The sequence below is a fragment of the Salvelinus sp. IW2-2015 genome, linkage group LG1 (genome assembly GCF_002910315.2).
Source record: "Salvelinus sp. IW2-2015 linkage group LG1, ASM291031v2, whole genome shotgun sequence".
Lineage (NCBI taxonomy): Eukaryota > Metazoa > Chordata > Actinopteri > Salmoniformes > Salmonidae > Salvelinus > Salvelinus sp. IW2-2015.
The window spans coordinates 42,236,124-42,260,189 of NC_036838.1; the positions used below are offsets into that span (position 1 = coordinate 42,236,124).

General features: G+C 43.0%; 1 protein-coding gene across 1 annotated transcript in view; it reads left to right on the forward strand.

The window, feature by feature from the left end:
- LOC111967779 (endothelin-converting enzyme 1-like) overlaps nt 1–24,066 on the forward strand; it is a 57,268-nt gene that overhangs the window by 22,132 nt on the left and 11,070 nt on the right. Inside the window, 4 exon segments of the mRNA XM_023993130.2 lie at nt 10,853–10,936; nt 15,256–15,280; nt 15,283–15,393; nt 22,951–23,163. Of these exon segments, the coding sequence (XP_023848898.1) occupies nt 10,853–10,936; nt 15,256–15,280; nt 15,283–15,393; nt 22,951–23,163 (433 nt within the window).

Below are 24,066 nucleotides of genomic sequence, written 5' to 3' on the forward strand. Positions count from 1 at the left end.
TGCAACGACATGTGTTAAATCATCACCTGTTTGGCGAAGTAGGCTGTGATTCGATGAGAAATTAACAGGCACCGCATCGATTATATGCAACGCAGGACACGCTAGATAACTACACATGGTTGATGATATTACTAGTTTAACTAGTGATTATGTGAAGATTGATTGTTTTTTACAAGTTTAATGCTAGCTAGCAACTTACCTTGGCTTCTTGCTGCCCTCGCGTAACAGGTAGTCAGCCTGCCATGCAGGCTCCTCGTGGAGTGCAATGTAAGGCAGGTGGTTAGAGCGTTGGACTAGTAACCGGAAGGTTGCAAAAACGAATCCCCGAGCTGACAAGGTAAAAATCTGYCGTTCTGCCGTTCCTAGGCCGTCATTGAAAATAAGAATGTGTTCTTAACTGACAGAAAAATGACAAGGGTTTGAGTGAGCGGATTAACTGGGAAATGTGAAGCACATATTTGGACTCATGTATTTGGCTTGCTTGTATGACATCAATGCGGTATTTAATATAATCCTCAACTTCTCATCTTTCAAAATACATAGAGTCCTCTTAATTTACAGCATTTCCTTCACTCCAGACAACAAAGCATTTTCAAACGTTGCCCAATTAGTGGGAGGGATGGGGGCAGCTTCTTGTTGCGTGCTGTGCTCAAGTTCAGAACAACTGTCAGTCAAAACCCATACAATTAAAGCACTTATCAGTACCCAGATTTGCCATTTCCAACCCAGGTACGAGTGTAAAAGGTTAAGGAGATTGAAGGAAATCTGTTACTCATTTGTCAGTCATGAAATTAATTTMATAGATGGAGAGAATAATCTTCTTTGTTTTTTGCAATCCAGGGATAGCTATGTTTACGCCAAATGAACAAGATGCCAATGTCAGCCGTGGAACAAAACCGCATAATCTTCTGTCATAATCCATAGACATTTTGCCTTGTGAAACTGAAAATTCTTAGCAAATTGTGGTCCTAGCCATGCATGCCCACATCCCAGAAACACATACCCAAATACTTGCACAAACACACACTCCCCTTACACATGATTCCTGCTTACAAGCTAAAATTAAAGCAGGAAGTACCAATGACTCGCTCAATATGGAAGTGGTCAGATGATGCGGAGCGGGTCGAGAGTTTCAAGTTCCTTGGTCTCCACATCACCAATAAACTATAATGGTCCAAACACACCAATACAGCCGTGAAAAGGGCACAACAACACCTTTCCCCCTCAGGAGACTGAAAAGATTTTGCATGGGTCCCCAGATCCTCAAAMAGTTCTACAGCTGCACCATCGAGAGCATCCTGACCGGTTGCATCACCGCCTGGTATGGCAACTGCTCGGCATCAGTGGGACCAAGCTTCCTTCCATCCAGGACCTACAGTGGCAAAAAAAAGTTTGGTTGAGGTTATTGCTGCCAAAGGAGGGTCAACCAGTTATTAAATCCAAGGGTTCACATAATTTTCCCACTCTGCGCTGTGAATGTTTACACAGTGTGTTCAATAAAGACATGAAAACRTATAATTATTTGTGTGTTATTAGTTTAAGCAGACCGTGTTTGTCTATTGTTGTGACCTAGATGAAGATCAGATCAAATTTGATGACCAATTTATGCAGAAATACAGGTAATTCCAACGGGTTCACATACTTTTTCTTGCCACTGTATATGACTAGGCGGTGTCAGAGGAAGGCCCAAAAAATTGTCAGACTCAAGTCACCCAAGTCATAAGACTGAATTCTGCTACCGCACGGCAAGTGGAACCAGAGCGCCAAGTCTAGGACCAAAAGGCTCCTTAACAGCTTCTACCCCCAAGCCGGAAGACTGCTGAACAATTAATCAAAATGGTCACCTTTGTTTTTACACTGCTGCTACTCTCTGTTTATTATCTATGCATAGTCACGTTACCCCTACCTACATTTACAAATTACCTTGACTAACCTGTGCCCCCGCACATTGACTCTGTACCGGTACCCCCTGTATATAGCCTGGTTAATGTTATTTTATTGTTACTTTTTTATTTATTATAATTTTTTACTTTAGTTTATTTTGTAAATATTTTCTTACCTCTATATATATTGWCGTGTCTTTGGCATCATTAAATTGAAGACTGTTATTTTATCAAATCAATTCTCTGTAATTATTATTACGTGATTAAACTAATCATGTAAATGTAATTAACCAGGAAGTCGGGGCACCAAGGAAAATCTTCAGATTACAAAGTTATAATTTTCCGAATATAACTCTTCAGATATTTTAATATCTGATCAATTAGTCTTCTAATAATGAATCATTCTTTACCTGACATCAGTCTCATTCCAAACGTCGTAAATTGTTGGTTATCTGCACGAACCCAGCCTTTACTATGAATCATCCATACACCAATTGTCTTAATCATTTATTTACTAACTAACTAAATAATCACAGAAATGCATAAACAATCAAAAGGAGATATTGGTTACTAACAAGTATAGGGTAGGTTCCCTAGTGGGCTAAGCCGATATGACGGCTTGGTGGACAAAGGGAAGTGCGTGTGGACTGAAAAGGCGAGAAAGATCAGGAGTCATCACTACAGAGTTGATAATTATATTAATTGAAATGCTAATCCTTTGCACATGAACGCTCATTCATTCSGGAATAATTGCAATCAATATATATTTACGCTCAGTGTGTCGTCATGATCTCTGTTGGAATCTTCCGTCTTTCTGTTGGAAAGTTCATCCAAGCGTCTCTGCTTCCCTGGAGTCTTTCATGGTTAGAATGGATACTTCAGAGTACCATTCAGAAATGTTCTTATAGAATAGATGTTTCGGCGGTTGTCGGTCTTCGCATCTCAGGTTCACATAATTTCTAGCTGCAGAATAGTAATTAGTATCAAAGATGTGCTCTTATTCTGTCGGGATCGATAGTCTCAGAGTTGAACAATTTCCACCCGTGTAGCCAATGCTCCACGTGGTATGGTTAGGAATTCAACAACCATTACAACCTTAGCTTATACTGATGTTTTTGTGGTCTCTACTCAACCTTCGCCCCCTCAGCTGACCGAGGTACGCGTGGTCTGAARAGGATTTCTTCAGGTGGGGKTTTTATTCGTAACAGTAGAAAAGGGCTGTCCCATGAGCCAGATCATGTCTGTGCTCCTGGGGGCGGGCCAATGACTTAGTTAAACTTTAAAGGGAATACACTTCTCTCACATTAACGGTTTAACATAGCATCACATCATTTCACAAATAGTTTAATCTTTACTCATTTATTTTATACAAYAATTAGACGCAAACCTCAACGTAGGCTCCTGTATAAACAGAGTTATGGTAATGTGGCTGTGTTGTCTTTCATGAGGTCACGAACATGAAATAAAACGGATCGGGTCGTAGCTGGCTTCTCCACTGACCGTTTACACATTCTCCAAAACATGGATATTGTTCAGTTCTCAAGTTCTGTGATGTAGAATAAATTCCTTTGTTTTCTCTATGTGTCTCTTTCTGCAGGGGGAGAGAGTCTCCTCCAGGAATTTACGACCTGAGATAACAGAACCTGGGTGTAGGAGAGGAGAGAGGGGGAAGGCACTCGCTATACCCAAAGAGGACCACGTCATGACATTATTGAACTACATTGTTGGTTAAGGGATTGTAACTAAGCATTTCATGGTAAGGTCTACACCTGTTGTATTTGGCGCATGTGATAAATACAATTTGATTTGATATGTAGTTATTCCTGGCGAATGCTCCTGTGCCACACATAATTGTCTGGTTTGCAGGATCAGTGTTGAATTACTGACGCATGCTTGTGGTTTACAGCCATGCTCAGAAGCCATGGCTTCACTATGTTCCAAGAATCCTGGAATATTGACCTCTCATAGCCATCTGCTGCTCCGAGACACATCCCCACATGCTGTGGAGGAACAYAAGCAAAGACACTATGTAGAGTCATGTCCCAGACCTACTCAATGAGACCATGAGAAATAATAGTCCATGGTTAATAAGATGATAGTTGGAGCTGTATTGTTAGATTTCAGTGCATCCTTTGATGTTATTGATAATACATTGTTATTGAAAAAACTCCCTTGCGATGGCTTTACATYACCTGSAATCACATGGTTGGAGAGTTATTTATCCAATAGAACCCAGAGAGTGTTCTTCAATGGAAGCTTCTCTAACATCAGATATGTACAGTGTTGTGTTTCTCAGGGCAGTGGGGCCGTTACTATTCTCAATTTTTACTAAAGATTTGCCACTGATATTACACAAAGCTAGAMTGACTATGTATGTGGGTGATTCTAAATTTCAGCACCCAAAGCCAGTGAGCTCTCTGAAATTCTAAATAAGGAGTTACAGTCAGTATCAGAATGGGCGATTATTAATAAACGGAATTGTTATGAAGATGGGGAGTGGTCTGTTATAAAAAGATGTTCTGCGTTTTTGACACAAATCAACTGTACTAGTTGTTCAGTCTCTGGTCTTACTGTCCGGTAATACATCAAGTGCAACAAAGAAAGACCTAGTAAAGCTGCWGCTGGCTCAAAACAGAGCAGCACACCTTRCCCTTAACTGCACATACAGAACTAACATCAACAGCATGCATCCCAGTCTTTCCTGGTTGAGGATTGAYGAGAGATTACCTGCTTCTCTTCTAGTTTTTATGAGAAATATTACTGTGATGAAAATTCCATATTGTCTGCACAATCAAATAAAATTCAGCTCAGACACCCATACATACCCCACAAGACATGCCACCAGGGGACCATTCACAGTCCCCAAGTCCAAAACAAATTCATGGCAATGCACAGTTTTATACAGAGCCATGATCGCATGGAACTCCCATCTTCAATTACTCAAGCATACAGCAAAATGACCCTTTAAAAACAGATCAAACAACAACTTGTCACGCCCTGACCTTAGAGATCCTTTATATGTCTCTATTTTGGTTTGGTCAGGGCGTGAGTTGGGGTGGGTATTCTATGTTCTATGTTGTGTATTTCTTTGATTGAGAACCACACCCGGCCAAACACAGAGGCAGTTGTCTATCGTTGTCTCTGATTGAGAACCATACTTAGGTAGCCCTTTTTTCCATCTGTCTTTGTGGGAAGCTGACTTTGTTTAGGGCACATAGCCTTTGAGCTTCACGGTTTGTTTTTGTAGTGTTTATTGTTTTGTTCGGTGGCATTTTGATTAAAATAAAGAAAATGTAAGCTCACCACGCTGCACCTTGGTCCTCTCCTTTCAACAGCCGTGACACAACTCGTGAAACGCCAGGGGACTATGAGGGGACAAACAAAAGCAAACACTATTTTTGTTGTTGTATTCTTTGTATTTTTTACTTGTATTGTTTGTATATCATTGTATTTTACATTTGTGTGACTGTCCTTGTCCTCCAGTGTTTTGTTACTTGTCATGTTTTGTGTTTTTTGTGGACCCCAGGAAGAATAGCTTCTGCAAAAGCTAATGGGGATCCTAATAAACAAATAATAACACCACGGGACCAAGGGATCACTTGTATATGGTTGTTGTGGGTCATGTGGGGTTAATTTACCTGACGAAGACCATGTCAGTTGAACTGTTGTTTGTGTATCACAGTACGTTAATMAATAATCACCTTTGGGTGCAGCAAAACAGTGAGCTAGCATTGTCTTTCATTCTATGCACCAAACCCAGACAGGCTTTAAGAAATCAGAGTGAATGTGTCCTTTCTTCCTGTTAGGATCTCATATAATTACTATGTTATGGAATGCCTATGATCTCACACTACCACTATCTGTGGCCTTGGTAGCATCCGACTCCTGAAATATAGAGGTGTTCTCATTGACAAAGCCTATTGACAGGATACACACTTACACTTATACACAGGTGATTCTGGTGATTCACAAAATAACCCCTTAACCCCGACTAGCCTTACATTAGTCACTCCTTCAACTCTCAACAGCAGGAAACGGAAGACCCCATCACCATTGGTCCTTTGATGCAGTGTTAACTGAGGCAATCTGTGGCAACATGGGGGAATGCGGGCACATCTGCAGACACATCTGCAGACACATTCACATCTGCAGTCAGGATAGTGTCTAAATATGAGTGTGTGCTCTTGGGAATGACTGTACGTTAGGTGGGTTTGTGCCAGTGAATATCCCAACTTATTTAGGCTTAGTACCGTAACGTGGTGCCTCAACTCATTGACAACATGTATTTATTGTAGATTGTGACTGAAGAGTTGCAGATGTTTTTTTTTTGTGTAAAATGCATTCTCTCCATTCAAGGAGGTTTATGGACAGCCATATGTAAAACCGAAAAGGATAAGAAAATGTATGTCATTGGGATCTCAGTCATCAGCTATGCAAATCAAATCCCATTGTATTTGTCACCTGCTTCGTAAACAGGTGTAGACTAACAGTGAAATTATTACTTACTGGCCCTTCCTAACAATACAGAGAGAAGGAACAAGAAATTATTGAAAAATAGGGAATAAATACACAGTTGGCTACATACATGGGGTACCAGTACCGAGTCGATGTGCAGGGTGTACAAGGTCATTGAGGTAAATATGTAAATACAGTCGTATGAAAAAGTTTGGGCACCCCTGACAATTTCCATGATTTCCATTTATAAATAATTGGGTGTTTGGATCAGCAATTTCATTTTGATCTATCAAATAACTGATGGACACAGTAATATTTCGCTACACTAAAAATCTTTGTCTGGACAATACCCCAGTACTCAGATTTTATTAGAAAATGAATGGCATGCCACTGTGATCATTTTCTGTGACGACAGAGTAAATTATTATGCAGCCTCAGAGGGGTGCCCAAACTTTTTCATACGACTGTATAGGTAGGGATAAAGTGACTAGGCAACAGGATAGATGATGAACAGTAGCAGCAGCGTATGTGATGAGTCAAAAGAGTTAGTGCAAAAAGGGTCAATGCAGATATTCCGGGTAGCTATTGGTTACTATTTAACWAACTATTTAGCCTTCTTATGGCTTGGGGGTAGAAGGTGTTCAGGGTTCAGTTGGTTCCGGACTTTCTGCATTGGTACCGCTTGCCGTGTGGTACCAGAGAGAACAGTCTATGACTTGGGTGGCTGGAGTCTTTGACACTTTTTCAGGCTTTCCTCTGACACCACCAAGCAGTTGCCATACCAAGCGGTGATGCAGCCAGTCAAGACGCTCTCAATGGTGCAGCTGTATAACTTTTTGAGGATCTGAGGGCCCATGCCAAATATTTTCAGCCTCCTGAGGGGGAAGAGGTGTTGTGCCTTCTTCACAACTGTGTTAGTGTGTGTGGACCATGATAATTCCTTAGTGATGTGGACACCGAGTAACTTGAGGCTCTCGACCCGCTCCACTACAGCCCTGCTGATGTGGATGGGGGCATGCTCGGCCCTCCGTTTCCTGTAGTCCACGATCAGCTCCTTTGTCTTTCTGACATTTGAGAGAGAGGTTGTTGTCYTGGTACCACACTGCCAGGTCACTGACCTCCTCCCTATAGGCTGTCTCMTCATTGTCGGTGATCAGGTCAACCACCTTTGTGTTGTCARCAAACTTAAAATGTGTTTGAGTCGTGTGTGGCCATGCAGTCATGGGTGAACAGGGAGTACAGGAGGGGACTAAGCACGCACCSCTGAGGGGCCCCCGTGTTGAGGTTCAGCATGGCGGATATGTTGTTGCCTAACAGGAAGTCCAAGATCCAGTTGCAGAAGGAAGTATTCAGTCCCAGGGTCCTAAGCTTAGTGATGAGCTTGGAGGGCACTTTGGTGCAGYATTCTGACGTAGTTGTTCCTCTTTTCCAGGTAGGAGAGGGCAGTGTGGAGTGCAATAGAGATTGCGTCATCTGTGGATCTGTTGGGGCAGTATGCAAATTGGAGTGGGTCCAGGGTGTCTGGGATGATGGTGTTGATATGAGCCATGACCAGCCTTTCAAAGCATTTCATGGCTACCGATAGTCATTTAGACAGGTTACCTTGGCGTTCTCGGGCACAGGGACTATGGTGGTCTGCTTGAAACATGTGGGTATTACAGACTGGGTCAGGGAGAGGTTGAACATTTCAGGGAAGATGCTCTTAGTATGCGTTCTGGTAATCCGTCTGGCCACACAGCCTTGTGAATAAAAACCTGTTTACAAGTCTTACTCACATTGGCTACAGAGAGCGAGATTACACAGTCATCTGGAACAGGTGGTGCTCTCATGCATGGTTCAGTGCTGCTTGTCTCGAAGCGAGCATAGAAAGAAATTAGCTCATCTGGTAGGCTCGTGTCACTGGATAGTTCTCGGCTGGGTTTCCCTTTGTAATCCATGATAGTTTGCAAGCCCTGCCACATCCGACAGGCATAGTAGGATTCGATCTTAGTCCTGTTTTGACAGTTTGATGGCTCATCAGAGGTCGTAGCAGGATTTCTTATAAGCATCCGGATTAGTGTCCCACTYCTTGAAAGTGGCAGCTCTAAGCTTTAGCTCAGTGCGGATGTTGCCTGTAATCCATGGCTTCTGGTTGGGATATGTACATACGGTCACTGTGGSGACGACGTCATCGATGTACTTATTAATGAAGTACGGTGACTGATGTGGTACATTCCTTAATGTTATCGGATGAAACCCGGAACATATTCCAGTCTGTGCTAGTGAAACAGTCCTGTAGCTTAGCATCCGCTTCATCAGACCACTTGTTTGAGTTTTTTCTTGTAAGCAGGAATCAGGAGGATAGAGTTGTGATCAGATTTGCRTTTCGTTTCTGTGTGTGGAGTAAAGGTGATCTAGAGTATTTTCGCCTCTAGCTGCCCATGTGACATGCTAGTAAAAATTAGGTAAGACAGGCCACAAGGAGCACCGSCACTGGATGTACATTTTCTTGTTTGCTTATGGCCCTCTACAGCTCGTTAATACCAGCATCGGTTTGTGGTGTTAAATAGACAGCTACAAAAAATATAGATGAAAACTCTCTTGGTAAATAGTATAGTCTGCAGCTTATCATGAGGTATTCTAACTCAGGCGAATAAAACYTTGAGACTTCCTTAACATTAAAGATCAGCACCAGCTGTTGTTAACAAAGAGACACACACCTCCCCTTAACCTTACCCGAAGCTGCTGTTTGGTCATGACGATGCATAGAAAAAACAGTATGTTATCCATGTCCTTGTTCAGCCAAGACTCCAAGAAACATAGGATATTACAGTTCTTCAGGGAGCCCGCTTGTTTAACTCTCTTGCGCCGYCTCTTCCTCTTTCAAGTYCTGGGGATTAGGGGCTTGGTCYGGAATGAGCAGTATATTGCCGACTTGTTGAAGTAGAAATCTTAATCCAAATCGAGGTTAGTGATCGCTGTTCTGATGTCCAAAGTTATTTTCGGTCATAAGAAATTATGGTGGAAATATACAAAAATRAAAAAGTTAAGATCAGRGTAAAAACACACAAAATAGCAGAATTGGTCAGGAGYSCGTAAAACGGCAGTTATCCACTGCAGCGCCATCTTCTTCCACATACAGTAGTAGGCATTRTGATGCTGAGAACTGAAGCTCACTTTAGTCTGAAAATGTACTTGAAAACCACTAAAAATAAGTGGTTGCTACAGAAGTCGTCTCCCAGTCTTTTTCTCATCCCTCTCATCACCTCTGTGTGTCTCCCTCCATCTCTCTCTCTCATCAGAATGGTCCCTCCACAGGGTGATGATAGGATTGAGCAGGACCTTGTTAAGGAGAGCCAAGTATATCAGTGTGGGCGTTGGTGGGCATATTTTATGAGTGGCCTTGTGGAGGTTAACAGAACATTGGTGGCTGTCCGCTGTGCTGTTCAGGCCTTGTGATACTGCCGGTAGATTTGACTGGCCCTGTCCGTGTACTAGAAAGCTGGGTTTGGTTTGGTAGGAGTGGAGTCTGCAGTTTTGCTGTAGGCTGGTGTAGCAGTTACAGCTGCCTATTTGGTGTCTGAAGATGCATAGCTGTTAACATGAGTTATAGGTGTAGGTAACTAAGCTTGACTTAGGGGAAGTGTCATGGATTAGATTGAATACAGGAGAATAACTAGTACTACACTTTTAAATTATAGCAGTTTACCKAATTACCAAGGTCAGTTCCAATATCAAACCTTTCCCCAAGCAGTAAAAACATAAWTTTTTAAGAAATTAAGATTTCTCAATGTCCTTCTGGGTGGAGGGTTAGACAAGGTAAGGTTTGAAACAATCGACTGTCATGCGTATCGGGTGACGGTAACCCGGGCAACAACTGAAAGCATGCAGTGGGAGGGCATTTCCATCCAGACTCCACCCTCTGGTCTTGAAAGTCCTATGGATAGGAGAGTGGGAGGGAACTAACGTACAAAAGTTTCCTCCCTAAATCTATATGAAACCACTCTGTGGAATGCACACACTCCCTCTCACACACCCTCACTCTCAGTCACATAAGTCGATTAAGTCAATGCTCCTTCCTGTTTTTCGCGAGTTCCCTCTCTGTTTTGTTTCTTGTTTGACTAGGTTGGGCTAAGTTGGAGCTCCAGGAGAGTGTGTACTGAAGGAGGGCTGAGCAGAACAACATAGTTGCTAGAGAGGAAGGGCTGTTTCTTTGAAAACCTTTACAGGACTTTTTAAGTGGTGAGTTTTGACGGCGCCCACGAGATTAGACCCCAGGAGTAGCCGAATGACGTAATGGGGGGTGGTTGAGTAGAGGGTTAGGGGGTAGGGAGGTGGTGAGAAGAGGGTAGGAAATACTGGGGCGCTGAATTTAATATTCCTTCCCCTGATCTTAGGGGGGAAACCCAGGATTCCCAAAGACTGTYAAAGAGTAAACATCACACACATCCTGACTGTAGGAAAGGAAAGGAGAGGAGAAGGCCTTAAGGAGCATGGAAGCACTGAGGGAGTCTTTTCTGCATTTGACCTTTCAGATGTCAACGTACAAGAGGGCCACTCTGAACGAAGATGACCTGGTAGATTCCAACGGGGATGAGATCTACCCCCCTGCCATGCAGGTAGGACAACTATTCCTTTGTATAAAAATAATGGACGAGCCCTGACACATGCCAAGTCTGTCTAGATGCACTCATTCAGCTGCTTCTGTTATGTTATGATCTGCTTGCATTGTATGACAAATTACATTCCAAATAAATACATTAGCATTGAGCTAATCAAATTCCAGTTCTTCTATTATCTTTGTGAGGACTTTGAGCGTCATGTTATTTCCTGAGAGCCTGCTATTCTCTGTCAGCCATGTGCTACATTTAACACAGAGAGCTACTTGAGGAGAAAGACTATTATCTCCTGATGCGTAGACTAAACAAACTACCCTTTATAGAGGCCCATACAGTATCTGCATTTCTGGGTGCTTCAAAAAGCTTGGATAATCAATTGCAGAGCCCATCCTACAGAACAGATGTCTCAAGTTGCATGTGTTTCTATACTATTTGACAGGCAAGGAGGAGCTCACTGCTTGTGGTATCCTAGGTTTTCTGTTGATACAAAGTCTGTCAGATTAATACTGTAGTTAATCACATTGAAAACCAATGTGTTCACTSTACCTGCACTGGTAAGTGGATAACTGCACTGTTATGATAGGATTTTCAGCCCACAGATGTAAGTATATAAACACATTCCATTTGTATTCTTACTTTCTACCTTACGGATACAACAGTCTTCTAACCATAGAAATCATATTAAAGTATTTTAATTCCTAATTCTATGCTTACAACTCTGAATCCCTGTGCAGGATTCTTCTTTCTCCCCTGCACTAAATAAAGTCACCAATAATCACAAATGTTTAACAGAGATACACTACATGACCAAAAGTATGTGGACACTTACTTGTTGAACAACTCATTCCAAAATCATGGGCATTAACATGGAGTTGGTCCCTCTTTGCTGCTATAACAACCTCCACCAGATGTTGGAACATTGCTGCGGGGACTAGCTTCCATTCAGCCACAAGAGCATTAGTGAGGTCAGACACTGATGTTGGGCGATTAGGCCTGGCTCACAGTCGGCATTCCAATTCATCCCAAAGGTGTTCGATGGGGTTGAGGTTAAGGCTCAAAGTTATTCCATACCGATTTCGACAAACCATCTCTGTATGGATCTCGCTTCGTGCACGGGCGCCTTGTCATGCTGAAACAGGAAATGGCCTTCCCCCAAACTGTTGCCACAAAGTTGGAAGCACAAAATCGTTGTAGCGTTACGTTTTCCCTTCACTGGACCTAATGAGCCTGAACAATGAAAAACAAAACTTTACAGTTGGCACTATGCATTCGGGCATGTAGCGTTCTCCTGGCATCCGCCAAACCTAGATTCGTCCGTCGGACTGATAGATGGTGAAGCGTGATTCATCACTCCAGAGAACACGTTTCCACTGCTCCAGAGTCCAATGGYGGCACGCTTTACACCACTCCAGCCAACGCTTGGCATTGCGCATGGTGATCGTAGGCTTTTGTGTGGCTGCTCTTCAGTAAGGTCATTCTACTGATAATGTTTGTCTATGGAGATTGCATGGCTGTGTGCTCGATTTTATACACCTGTCAGCAACGGGTGTGGCTGAAATAGCGAATCCACTAATTTGAAGGGGTGTCCACATACTTTTGTATATATAGTGCATATCCACTATCCACAACTGATTAAGTAGGAGAAAGCAGAACAACACGGCTGCACCTGCTGTGGACTGTTGACAAAGGTATCACTAGATAAAGGTCCTTTGAAGACATTGTTGCCTAACTTTTTAGAGGCTGCAACAACATTAACTATGTAACTGAGAATCATAACAGGTTATACAATGGACCTGCGCTGTCTGAGTCAGTGGCTTCACACATGTCTGGCTAGAAGTCTGTTACACTAAATCATTTCTGTTTTCATGGTTTCAATATTTCCATTTTACTTCAGCCAGCTCTTTTCCTTCTGCTGAGAATCTGAGCTTCCTCTGAAATCAGATCATTCCTAACATATTTTCCCATGGCTAAGAGAAGAAATAAAGTATGTTTCTGAACGTTTAATTTCCAAAACTATTTTTCTACCATCACATTGTGCAGTGGTTTTTACTGTGAGAGTCTGTGATAAAGCACAGACCTCAACCACACTGACTTGGCAGAAGTAGCTTCTCAAATGCACACAGAAATACAGATGAAAGTTTTTTTTTAACACCCAAACCTCTGAAAGTGGGGGTGGTAGGTAGCCTAGCAGTTAAGAGCGTTGGGCCAGTAACCGAAAGGTCGCTGGTTCGAATCCCCGACCCGACTAGGGGAAAAATCTGTCGTCATGCCCTTGAGCAAGGTACTTAAACCTAATTGCCTCTGTCTGCTGAATGACTAAAATATAAATGTAAAAATCAAAGTCTGGAGGATTACAAAGCCTGTTGTAGCTTTGGCACCAGAGCTGCTCACATTCAGTGTGACATTTGAACTCTTGCCTTAGCTAATGGGACATAATCACATTTTTTAACAGGTCTGGGATAATTGGTTTTCACAGGGTGGGTAAAACATCTTGTTTTGAAAATGCCTATGTGGTATCTCTATCAGGCAGATACATGTATTCTAGTGTAAAAATGTACTACAAAGTGCAAATAGGAGAATTTCGGTAATGAATTCAGTCTTATCCAAAATGGACATTTGCTAGATAGGTGAAAAAATGGTATGTCACGGAATGAAGGGTACCATAGCAGTTTTCCTTGGATTGGGTTTATTTCAATCCTGCCCACAGCTGGCAGCACCCAAGTAATCATCAATTCGGAGAGGAGCTGCACATGAGCTATCGTAATGCCCATGGTAAATTTGGTTTGACATTCGATATCCCTATGGGGCTAGTTAGGGATCATCAGTAAATTACACAATATACATAGGACAATATTTTAAAATGTCAATAGCTCAAAATTTCAATGAAATATTGAACGCATTTAATGTGCAGCATGAAAATATTGTCCCTTTTACTTAGTGTAATTTATTGACTGCCCCCCCCAGAGATAAGCTATCGAATGTCAAACCAACATTACCACAGTTGCGCACCAGCTGACTGAAGCTAAACGGTGACTTCAAGACACAAGGCCTGGTTAGACTGTTTTAAGTTATCTAGAAGGGTGAGTGACTAATAACACGGAACCCAAACCGGCTGCGCACGTGCGCCATCGCGCGCTATCGTGCATACATTTATTTTGCCCCCCCACACCAAACACAATCACGACACAGGTTAAAATATCAAAACAAACTCTGAACCAATGACATTAATTTGGGGACAGGTCGAAAAGCATTAAACATGTRTGGCAATTTAGCTAGTTAGCTTGCATTTGAAAACTAATGTTAATTTTTCCTATTTAGCTAGCTTGCTGTTGCTAGCTAATTTGTCCTGGGATATAAACATTGAGTTGTTATTTTACCTGAAATGCACAAGGACCTCTACTCCGACAATTAATCCACACATAAAACGGCCAACCGAATCGTTTCTAGTCATCTCTCCTCCTTCCAGGCTTTTTCATCTTTGAACTTATATGGTGATCGCATCTAAACTTTCATTGTATTACCATGACAACCGGCAACAAAGTTCGTCTTTCAATCACCCACGTGGGTATAACCAATGAGGAGATGGCACGTGAGTACCTGCTTCTATAAACCAATGAGGAGATGGGAGAGGCAGGACTTGCAGCGCGATCTGCGTCAGAAATAGGAATTAGTTCTATTTTAGCCCTTGGCGACGCAGACGCTTGTTGGCGCGCGCGAGCAGTGTGGGTGCAATAATTGAATAACGTGGATTTCTAAATTTATTTTGCGACGCTCGCGCACGCGACGTGTCCGGTCTGGTCAGCATGTAACTCTACTGTTTAGGCAGAGTGAATGTACAAACGCTTGACACATGCAAACACACACACACAAGAGACACCCACATTAAACCATCCCCCCCCCCAAGACCACTCTTGTTTGGATTCAGTCATGGCCGCTGCATTTCTGCCCCAGTGCCTTTGTGGTATTGAGTGTATCATCTCTGACCAGATAGAGGATACCATTCATCATCGGATCATAGAACATAGTGGTTTGTTTGCCTGAGTACTGTGGTTAAGGGTGACTTGTGTACCAATCTCTGTAACCTTTACTCACATAACCAGTGTATGTGTATCTATGGAGATGACACTGTGGTGCCCTGTGCTCATTGCAGTGTGTGTGTGTGTGTGTGTGTGTGTGGTTGTGTGTGTGTGTGTGTGTGTGTGTGTGTGGTGTGTGTGTGTGTGTGTGTGTGTGTGTGTGTGTGTGTGTGTGTGTGGTGTGTGTGTGTGTGTGTGTGTGTGTGTGTGTGTGTGTGTGTGTGTGTGTGTGTGTGTGTACAGGTGACACTGCGACATGGTCCTGGTCCCAGGTGTGGGCTGAGAAGACATACACTGAGCGGAGGCTGTTGTCCCTAGTGTGTGCTCTGTCTGTTGCCTTGTTCTTCTCTCTCATCACTGTTGGGATCTTCTACAAAGAGAGTGAGTGGCTAAGATTATTAAGCCTGGTTCAGGTAAATAATCCTGAGAAGAGTTGACCAAACAACCTATGATTGCTCTTTTGTGTTCATATAATCTGCCAACATTTTCTTAGGTACACATTTTTACTGTACCGTCTGTATTTTCTCAGCTCAGTATTAATGTCCTTGTATTTTGAAAAGGGAACCAAATGCCACTTGCTCATATTCAACCACCAATCAGCCCACATGACAAATCACAGTCGTCTGTTATAAGAACCGGCACAAGAATGTGCTTTTACTAGACCATTCACCTTTCCAATCCTTTTATTCAGCTATAATTTTAATCGTTGATTAAAAAACATAAAACTTATTATCCGAAATAAACAGCCTTAAACATAGACATGAGACAGAATGAGAATGGACGAATTGGACTTTGGGTTATGAATTATTATCGCTCTAAAAATATAAACATGTTTTCCACATCCTTTCCCGAAATAAYGCAAAGGGAGTTGCCAAATGCCGTGGGCTGTCCCTCAGCTTTTGCAACTAGTCCCAAATTCCAGAGCACTTTCTAACAAAAATACTGTTATCCACGTTGCAGCCTTATTCTAAAGTATATTACATGAAAAAAATCCTCATCAATCTACAAACAATACCCCATAATGACAAAGCGAAAACAAGTTTGTAGAAATGTTTKCAATTGTATTAAAAATAAAAACCAGATACCTTATTTACGTAAGTATTCAGACCCTTTGCTATGAGACTCGAAATTGAGCTCAGGTGCACCCTGTTTCCATTGATCATCCTTGATGTTTCTACAACTTGATTGGAATCCACCTGTGGTTAATTCAATTGATTGGACATGATTCGGAAAGGCACACACCTGTCTATATAAGGTCCCACAGTTGACAGTGAATGTCAGAGCAAAAACCAAGCCATGAGGTCAAAGGAATTGGCCGTAGAGCTCTAAGACAGGATTGTGTCAAGGCACAGATCTGGGGAAGGGTACCAAAAATGTCTGCAGCATTGAAGGTCCCCAAGAACAGAGTGGCCTCCATCATTCTCAAATGGAAGAAGTTTGGAACCACCAAGACCTTTCCGAGAGATGACCGCTTGGCCAAACCAAGCAATTGGGGGAGAAGGGCCTTGGTCAGGGAGGTGACCTAGAACCCGATGGTCACTCTGACAGAGCTCCAGAGTTTCTCTGTGGAGATGGGAGAAACTTCCAGAAGGACAACCATCTCTGAAGCACTCKACCAATCAGGCCTTTATGGTAGTGGCCAGACGGAAGCCACTACTCAGTAAAAGGCACATGACAGTCTGCTTGGAGTTTGCCAAAAGGCACCTAAAGGACTCTGACCATGAGAAACAAGATTCTTTGGCCTGAATGCCAAGCGTCACATCTGGAGGAGACCTGGCACCAACCCTACGGTGAAGCATGGTGGTGGCAGCATCATGCTGTGGGGATGTTTTTCAGCGGCAGGGACTGGGAGACTAGTCAGGWTTGAGGGAAAGATGAACGGAGCAAAGTACAGAGAGATCCTTGATGAAAACCAGCTCCAGAGCGCTCAGAACCTCAGACTGAGGCRAAGGTTCATCTTCCAACAGGACAACAACCTAAGCATACAACCAAGACAATGTAGGTGTGGCTTCAGGACAAGTCTMTGAATGTCCTTGAGTGGCCCAGCCAGAGCCCGGACTTGAACCCGATCTAAAATCTCTGGAGAGACCTGAAAATAGCTGTGCAGCCACGCTCCTCATCCAACCTGACAGAGCTTGAGAGGATCTGCAGAGACGAATGGGAGAAACTCCCCAAATACAGGTATGCCAAGCTTGTAGCGTCATACCCAAGCAGACTCGAGGCTGTAATCGCTGCCAAAGGTGCTTCAACAAAGTACTGAGTAAAGGGTCTGAATACTTATGTAAATGTGATTAGTTTAAGTGTTTATTTTATACATTTGCAAAAAAAAAWAAAAAAAATGGTTTTGCTTTGTCGTTATGGGGTATTGTGTCAAGATTGATGAGATGAAAAAAAACAATTGAATACATTTTAGAATTAGGCTGTAACATAACAAAATATTGAAAAATTCAAGGTGTGTGAATACTTTCCGAATGCACTGTAGATGCCAGGGGCAAGAACAGGAACAGCTGTTGGAATGGGGATAATTAAGTGATAATGCCAAAGAAGCTGGTGTGGAAGATATTGGCACGGGTGTTAGGGCCGTGATAAAGTCGAGGGTCGGCAAACCGTGCCAATATATCCTCCAAACACTGGCTTCGAGGACAATATCACTTTTATACAACTAGTTACCAACATATTCAAATAATGATTTACATATTTTCATGAATGTTATTTTGATAAATGTATTCATACTATTTAATCCTTCCACAAGATATAGTCCCGACAGAAATCTAGGGTTGCTACCCTAGCCGGCTGGTCATTCATTCTATCGGTTCAGTTGCCAGAGAGACGCGACCCAATCGTTCAGTCTTTTTGTTCTGTATCTATGGATGCGACCCAGTCATTCGTTCTAAATGTTCCACTGCAATACTGGCTGGCAATGTTCTTATCCCTTGCTTAGTAGCTAGCCAACTACAGCTAATTTAGTCACTTCAAACATTGCAGCCAGAATAACAACAATGTAGCTGCATTTGTGTTTGTTTAAGATGTTTACTAGTGACATTTATTTGGATACATCATAACAATGAGCTAATGATGCGCGATTTTGCCTGGCGTAGAAAATGTGCTCTCTCGTCRGGACACTGTTGTTCAGAGGAGCTAGCCAACAGCACAGCTAACACAATCACTACAAACTGAAGCTGGAAAGACAGCAAACTAGCTGCACTACGTTTAATTTTACCTGTTTTCTATTGATAGTTATTTGTATACAGTACCAGTCAAAAGTTTGGACACACCTACTCATTCAAGTGTTTTTCTTTATTTTTACTATTTTCTACATTGTAGAATAGTAGTGAAGACATCAAAACTATGRAATAACACACATGGAATCATGTAGCAACCAAAAAAGTGTTAAACAAATCAAAATATATTTGAGATTCTTCAGAGTATCCACCCTTCGCCTTGATGACAGCTTTGCACACTCTTGGCATTCTCTCAACCAGCTTCACCTGGAATTCTTTTCCAACAGTCTTGAAGGAGTTCCCACATATGCTGAGCACGCTTCTTTTCCTTCACTCTGCGGTTCAACTCATCCCAAACCATCTCAATTGGGTGGAGGTTGGGTGATTTGTGGAGGCCAGGTCATCTGATGCAACACTCCATCACTCTCCTTCCTGGTCAAATAGCCCTTACACAGCCTGGAGGTGTGTTGGGTCATTGTCCTGTTGAAAAACAAATGATAATCCCACTACGCGCAAATCAGATGGGATGGCGTATCTGTTCATCTACTCTGCGTCTCACAAAGACACGGCGGTTGAAACCAAAAATCTCTAATTTGGACTCATCAGACCAAAGGACAGATTTCCACCAGTCTAATGTCCATCGCTCGTGTTTCTTGGCAMAAGTGAGTCTCTTTTTATTATTGGTGTCCTTTAGTAGTKGCTTCTTTGCAGCAATTCGACCATGAAGGCCTGATTCACGAAGTCTCCTCTGAACAGTTGATGTTGAGATGTGTCTGTTACTTGAACTGTGTGAAGCATTTATTTGGGCTGCAATCTGAGCTGCAGTTAACTCTAATGAACTTATCTGGTGTATATATATATAACTAAGGTGTATATAACTCTGGTGTGTGTGTGTGTGTATATATATGTATATATATATATATGTGTGTGTATATATATACACACAGTTGAAGTCGGAAGTTTACATACACCTTAGCCAAATACGTTTAAACTCAGTTTTTCACAATTCCTGACATTTAATCCTAGTAAAAATTCCCTGTCTTAGGTCAGTTAGGATCACCACTTTACTTTAAGAATGTGAAATGTCAGAATAATAGTAGAGAGAATGATTTATTTCAGCTTTTATTTCTTTCATCACATTCCCAGTGGGTCAGAAGTTTACATTTGGTAGCATTGCTTTTAAATTATTTAACTTGGGTCAAACATTTCGGGTAGCCTTCCACAAGCTTCCCACAATAAGTTGGGTGAATTTTGGCCCATTCCTCCTGACAGAGCTGGTGTAACTGAGTCAGGTTTGTAGGCCTCCTTGCTCACACTCGCTTTTTCAGTTCTGCACACACATTTTCTATGGGATTGAGGTCAGGGCTTTGTGATGGCCACTCCAATACCTTGACTTTGTTGTCCTTAAGCCATTTTGCCACAACTTTGGAAGTATGCTTGGGGTCATTGTCCATTTGGAAGACCCATTTGCGACCAAGTTTTAACTTCCTGATTGATGTCTTGAAATGTTGCTTCAATATATTCACATAATTTTCCTCCCTCATGATGCCATCAATTTCGTGAGGTGCACCAGTCCCTCCTGCAGCAACGCACCCCCACAACATGATGCTGCCACCCCCGTGCTTCACGGTTGGGATGGTGTTCTTCGGCTTGCAAGCATCCCCCTTTTTCCTCCAAATATAACGATGGTCATTATGACCAAACAGTTCTATTTTTGTTTCATCAGACCAGAGGACATTTCTCCAAAAAGTACGATCTTTGTCCCCATGTGCAGTTGCAAACCGTAGTCTGGCTTTCTTATGGCGGTTTTGAAGCAGCGGCTTCTTCCTTGCTGAGTGGACGTTCATCTCTAGGAGACAGAATGCGTCTCCTTCCTGAGCGGTTTGACGGCTGCATTGTCCCATGGTGTTTATACTTKCATGCTATTGTTTGTACAGATGAACGTGGTACCTTCAGGCATTTGGAAATTGCTCCCAAGGATGAACCAGACTTGTGGAGGTCTTGGCTGATTTCTTTTGATTTTCCCATGATGTCAAGCAAAGAGGCACTGAGTTTAAAGGTAGGCCTTGAAATACATCCACACGTACACCTCCAATTGACTCAAATTATATCAATTTGCCTAACAGAAGCTTCTAAAGCCATGACATTTTCTGGAATTTTCCAAGCTGTTTAAAGGCATAGTCAACTTAGTGTATGTAAACTTCTGACCCACTGGAATTGTGATGCAGTGAATTATAAGTGAAATAATCTGTCTGTAAACAATTGTTGTAAAAATGACTTGTGTCATGCACAAAGTAGATGTCCTAACCGACTTGCCAAAACTATAGTTTGTTAACAAGAAATTTGTGGAGTGGTTGAAAAACAAKTTTTTTAATGACTCCAACCTTAGTGTATGTAAACTTCTGACTTCAAATGTATATACACAGTATGTCCCCCCACTTCTAAAACCAAAGTTGCGCCCCTGGGCATTTCTACGTCATAGATTTAGGTGTAATTTGTGGAATAGACACCGGCTGGAATGCGGTTTTAACCAATCAGCATTCAGGATTAGACCTACCCTTTGTATAAATTGGAACAATGACTGACTCTGACCTCGTCTGTGACACAACCTCTCGAGGGGCAGCCCTTCTCTCCTCTATAGAAGCTCCATCTATCTATTTTTCACTGTTCATTTCTAGAGCTTAGATAGAGAAGTTATTTTTCTCAGGGGTTATATGTTTTGGCAGTTACCTGTAGAAAACAATGGTTTCCAGATGGTCTGAAAACACCCATGTGCTTTTTTTGATCTCATATTTTAGGGGATTTATTTAAGGGCCCTTAAATATAAACTCAGCAAAAAAAGAAACGTCCTCTCACCGTCAACTGCGTTTATTTTCAGCAAACTTAACATGTGTAAATACTTGTATGAACATAACAAGATTCAACAACTGAGACATAAACGGAACAAGTTCCACAGACATGTGACTAACAGAAACGGAATAATGTGTCCCTGAACAAAGGGGTGGTCAAAATCAAAAGTAACAGTCAGTATCTGGTGTGGCCACCAGCTGCATTAAGTACTGCAGTGCATCTCCTCCTCGTGGACTGCACCAGATTTGCCAGTTCTTGCTGTGAGATGTTACCCCACTCTTCCACYAAGGCACCTGCAAGTTCCCAGACATTTCTGGGGGGAATGGCCCTCACCCTCCAATCCAACAGGTCCCAGACGTGCTAAATGGGATTGAGATCCGGGCTCTTCGCTGGCCATGGCAGAACACTGACATTCCTATCTTGCATTCCTGTCCTCCAAATCAATCCCACTCCAGAGTACAGGCCTCGGTGTAACGCTCATTCCTTCGATGATAAACGCAAATCCAACCATCCCCCCTGGTGAGACAAAACCGCAACTCGTCAATTTAGAGCACTTTTTGCCAGTACTTTCTGGTCCAGCGACGGTGGGTTTGTGCCTATAGGCAACGTTGTTGCCGGTGATGTCTGGTGTGGACCTGCGTTACAACAGGCCTACAAGCCCTCAGTCCAGCCTCTCTCAGCCTATTGGGGACAGTCTGAGCACTGATGGAGGGATTGTGCGTTCCTGGTGTAACTCGGGCAATTGTTGCCATCCTGTACCTGTCCCGCAGGTGTGATGTTCGGATGTACCGATCCTGTGCAGGTGTTGTTACACGTGGTCTGCCACTGTGAGGATGATCAGCAGTCTGTCCTGTCTCCCTGTAGCTCTGTTTTAGGTGTCTCACAGTATATACATTACAATTTATTGCCCTGGCCACATTTGCAGTCCTCATGCCTCCTTGCAGCATGCCTAAGGCACGTTCACGCAGATGAGCAGGKACCCTGGGCATCTTTCTTTTGGTGTTTTTCAGAGTCAGTAGAAAGGCCTCCTTTAGTGCCCTAAGTTTTCATAACTGTGACCTTAATTGTCTACCTTCTATAAGCCGTTAGTGTCTTAATGACCGTTCCACAGGTGCATGTTCATTAATTGTTTATGGTTCATTGAACAAGCATGGGAAACAGTGTCTAAACCCTTTACAATTAAGATCTGTGAAGTTATTTGGATTTTTACGAATTATCTTTGAAAGACAGGGTCTTGAAAAAGGGACGTTTCTTTTTTTGCTAAGTTTACTAGCTGTTTTTATTTTTATTTTACCCCCTTTTCTCCCCAATTTTCGTGGTATCCAATCGCTAGTAATTACTATCTTGTCTCATCGCTACAACTCCCGTACGGGCTCGGGAGAGACGAAGGTCGAAAGCCATGCGTCCTCCGAAGCACAACCCAACCAAGCCGCACTGCTTCTTAACACAGCGCGCCTCCAACMCGGAAGCCAGCCGCACCAATGTGTCGGAGGAAACACCGTGTACCTTGGTTAGCGCACACTGCGCCCGGCCCGCCACAGGAGTCGCTGGAGCGCGATGAGACAAGGATATCCCTACCGGCCACACCCTCCCTAACCCGGACGACGCTGGGCCAATTGTGCGTCGCCCCACGGACCTCCCGGTCGCGGCCGGCTGCGACAGAGACTGGGCGCGAACCCAGAGACTCTGCTGGCGCAGCTAGCGCTGCGATGCAGTGCCCTAGACCACTGCGCCACCCGGGAGGCCCTAGTTTACTAGCTGTTTAATCAAAGCGATAGTGTTGTCTAACTGTTGAGGCTGAAGTAGCAGTGTCTGTMAAATATATTTGATACAGTATGTTTAGCTGCTTGTCCCACTCCGTTGGCAGCTCACCCGGGTATGTGTCGGACAGAGACATGCATTACTGTGGCCAGTGCTGTGATTGGAGCCCTGGACCGTTCTGTGGACCCCTGCCACGACTTCTACAGCTTTGCCTGTGGGGGATGGGTAAGGAACAACCCCCTCCCTGAGGGAAAGTCCCGATGGGGTCCCTTCAGCAACCTATGGGAGCGCAACATGGCCATCATGAAGCACCTGTTAGGTAAGATTCTTCCTTAGCTGCCCCGCTCACCAACCTAGAGAAATACATTCAAACAGTTATGGCCTACACTCACCATAGCCGAGCATGCGAGGCGTGTGATTTAGTTTAGAATGCATCGTTYTGAATTATAATGACCCAACCGAAGCCAGGTGGATGGGTTGTCCACTTTGACATCGCTCTCAATTAGAACGCTTCTCTATTTTATTGTTGGCACTGTAGTCACACATAACAAATTGTCATTCACCTTTTTCTAGCTAATTTGAATGGGAAGAGGTTGCTTAAGGTTTTACCATACATGGTAAATTAGACCAATTTATCCACTTATGGAAACAACCTCACTATAAGCAAAGATGATTGGAGATATGAACTATCCTGCTAGCATGGTCACTACTCTGCATGTCCCATCCTTTCCACTTGCCTCGCTCTGCTTGCTCCGCTCGCCCGCTTCTGGTAGTTTAGTCCTTATTGCCTCAGTGTTCTTTCTACATGTGTGTTATAGTTACGTTCCCCAGCAAGAAAACCAAACAATTTGCTCAAACAGAAGGGTGAACTAACAAAGAGTCACTAACCAACAACTAAAACAAAACCAGTGTGGATCTGAAAGACACTTACAGGGGTGTCTACTGAAAGTTGACTAGCAACAACAACTGGAACCTAAAATTCACCCACCATGAGCACCCAGTACATTTGCCCAAGAAGAGGCAAACATACTAAACTTAAAGACAGAAAGCAAAACGAACATGGATGATCCGATAAAGGATTGTTTGTCTAGAAATCAAAATAGGGAGCGCCAACTTAAGCTGTTAACCATCCACATCTCTCAAGACAAATGGAGCACTGGGCCAGCCACTCTGAAATGGCACCTGGGCCTGCACAGGTGAAACACCTTCCCACTAACAAGAT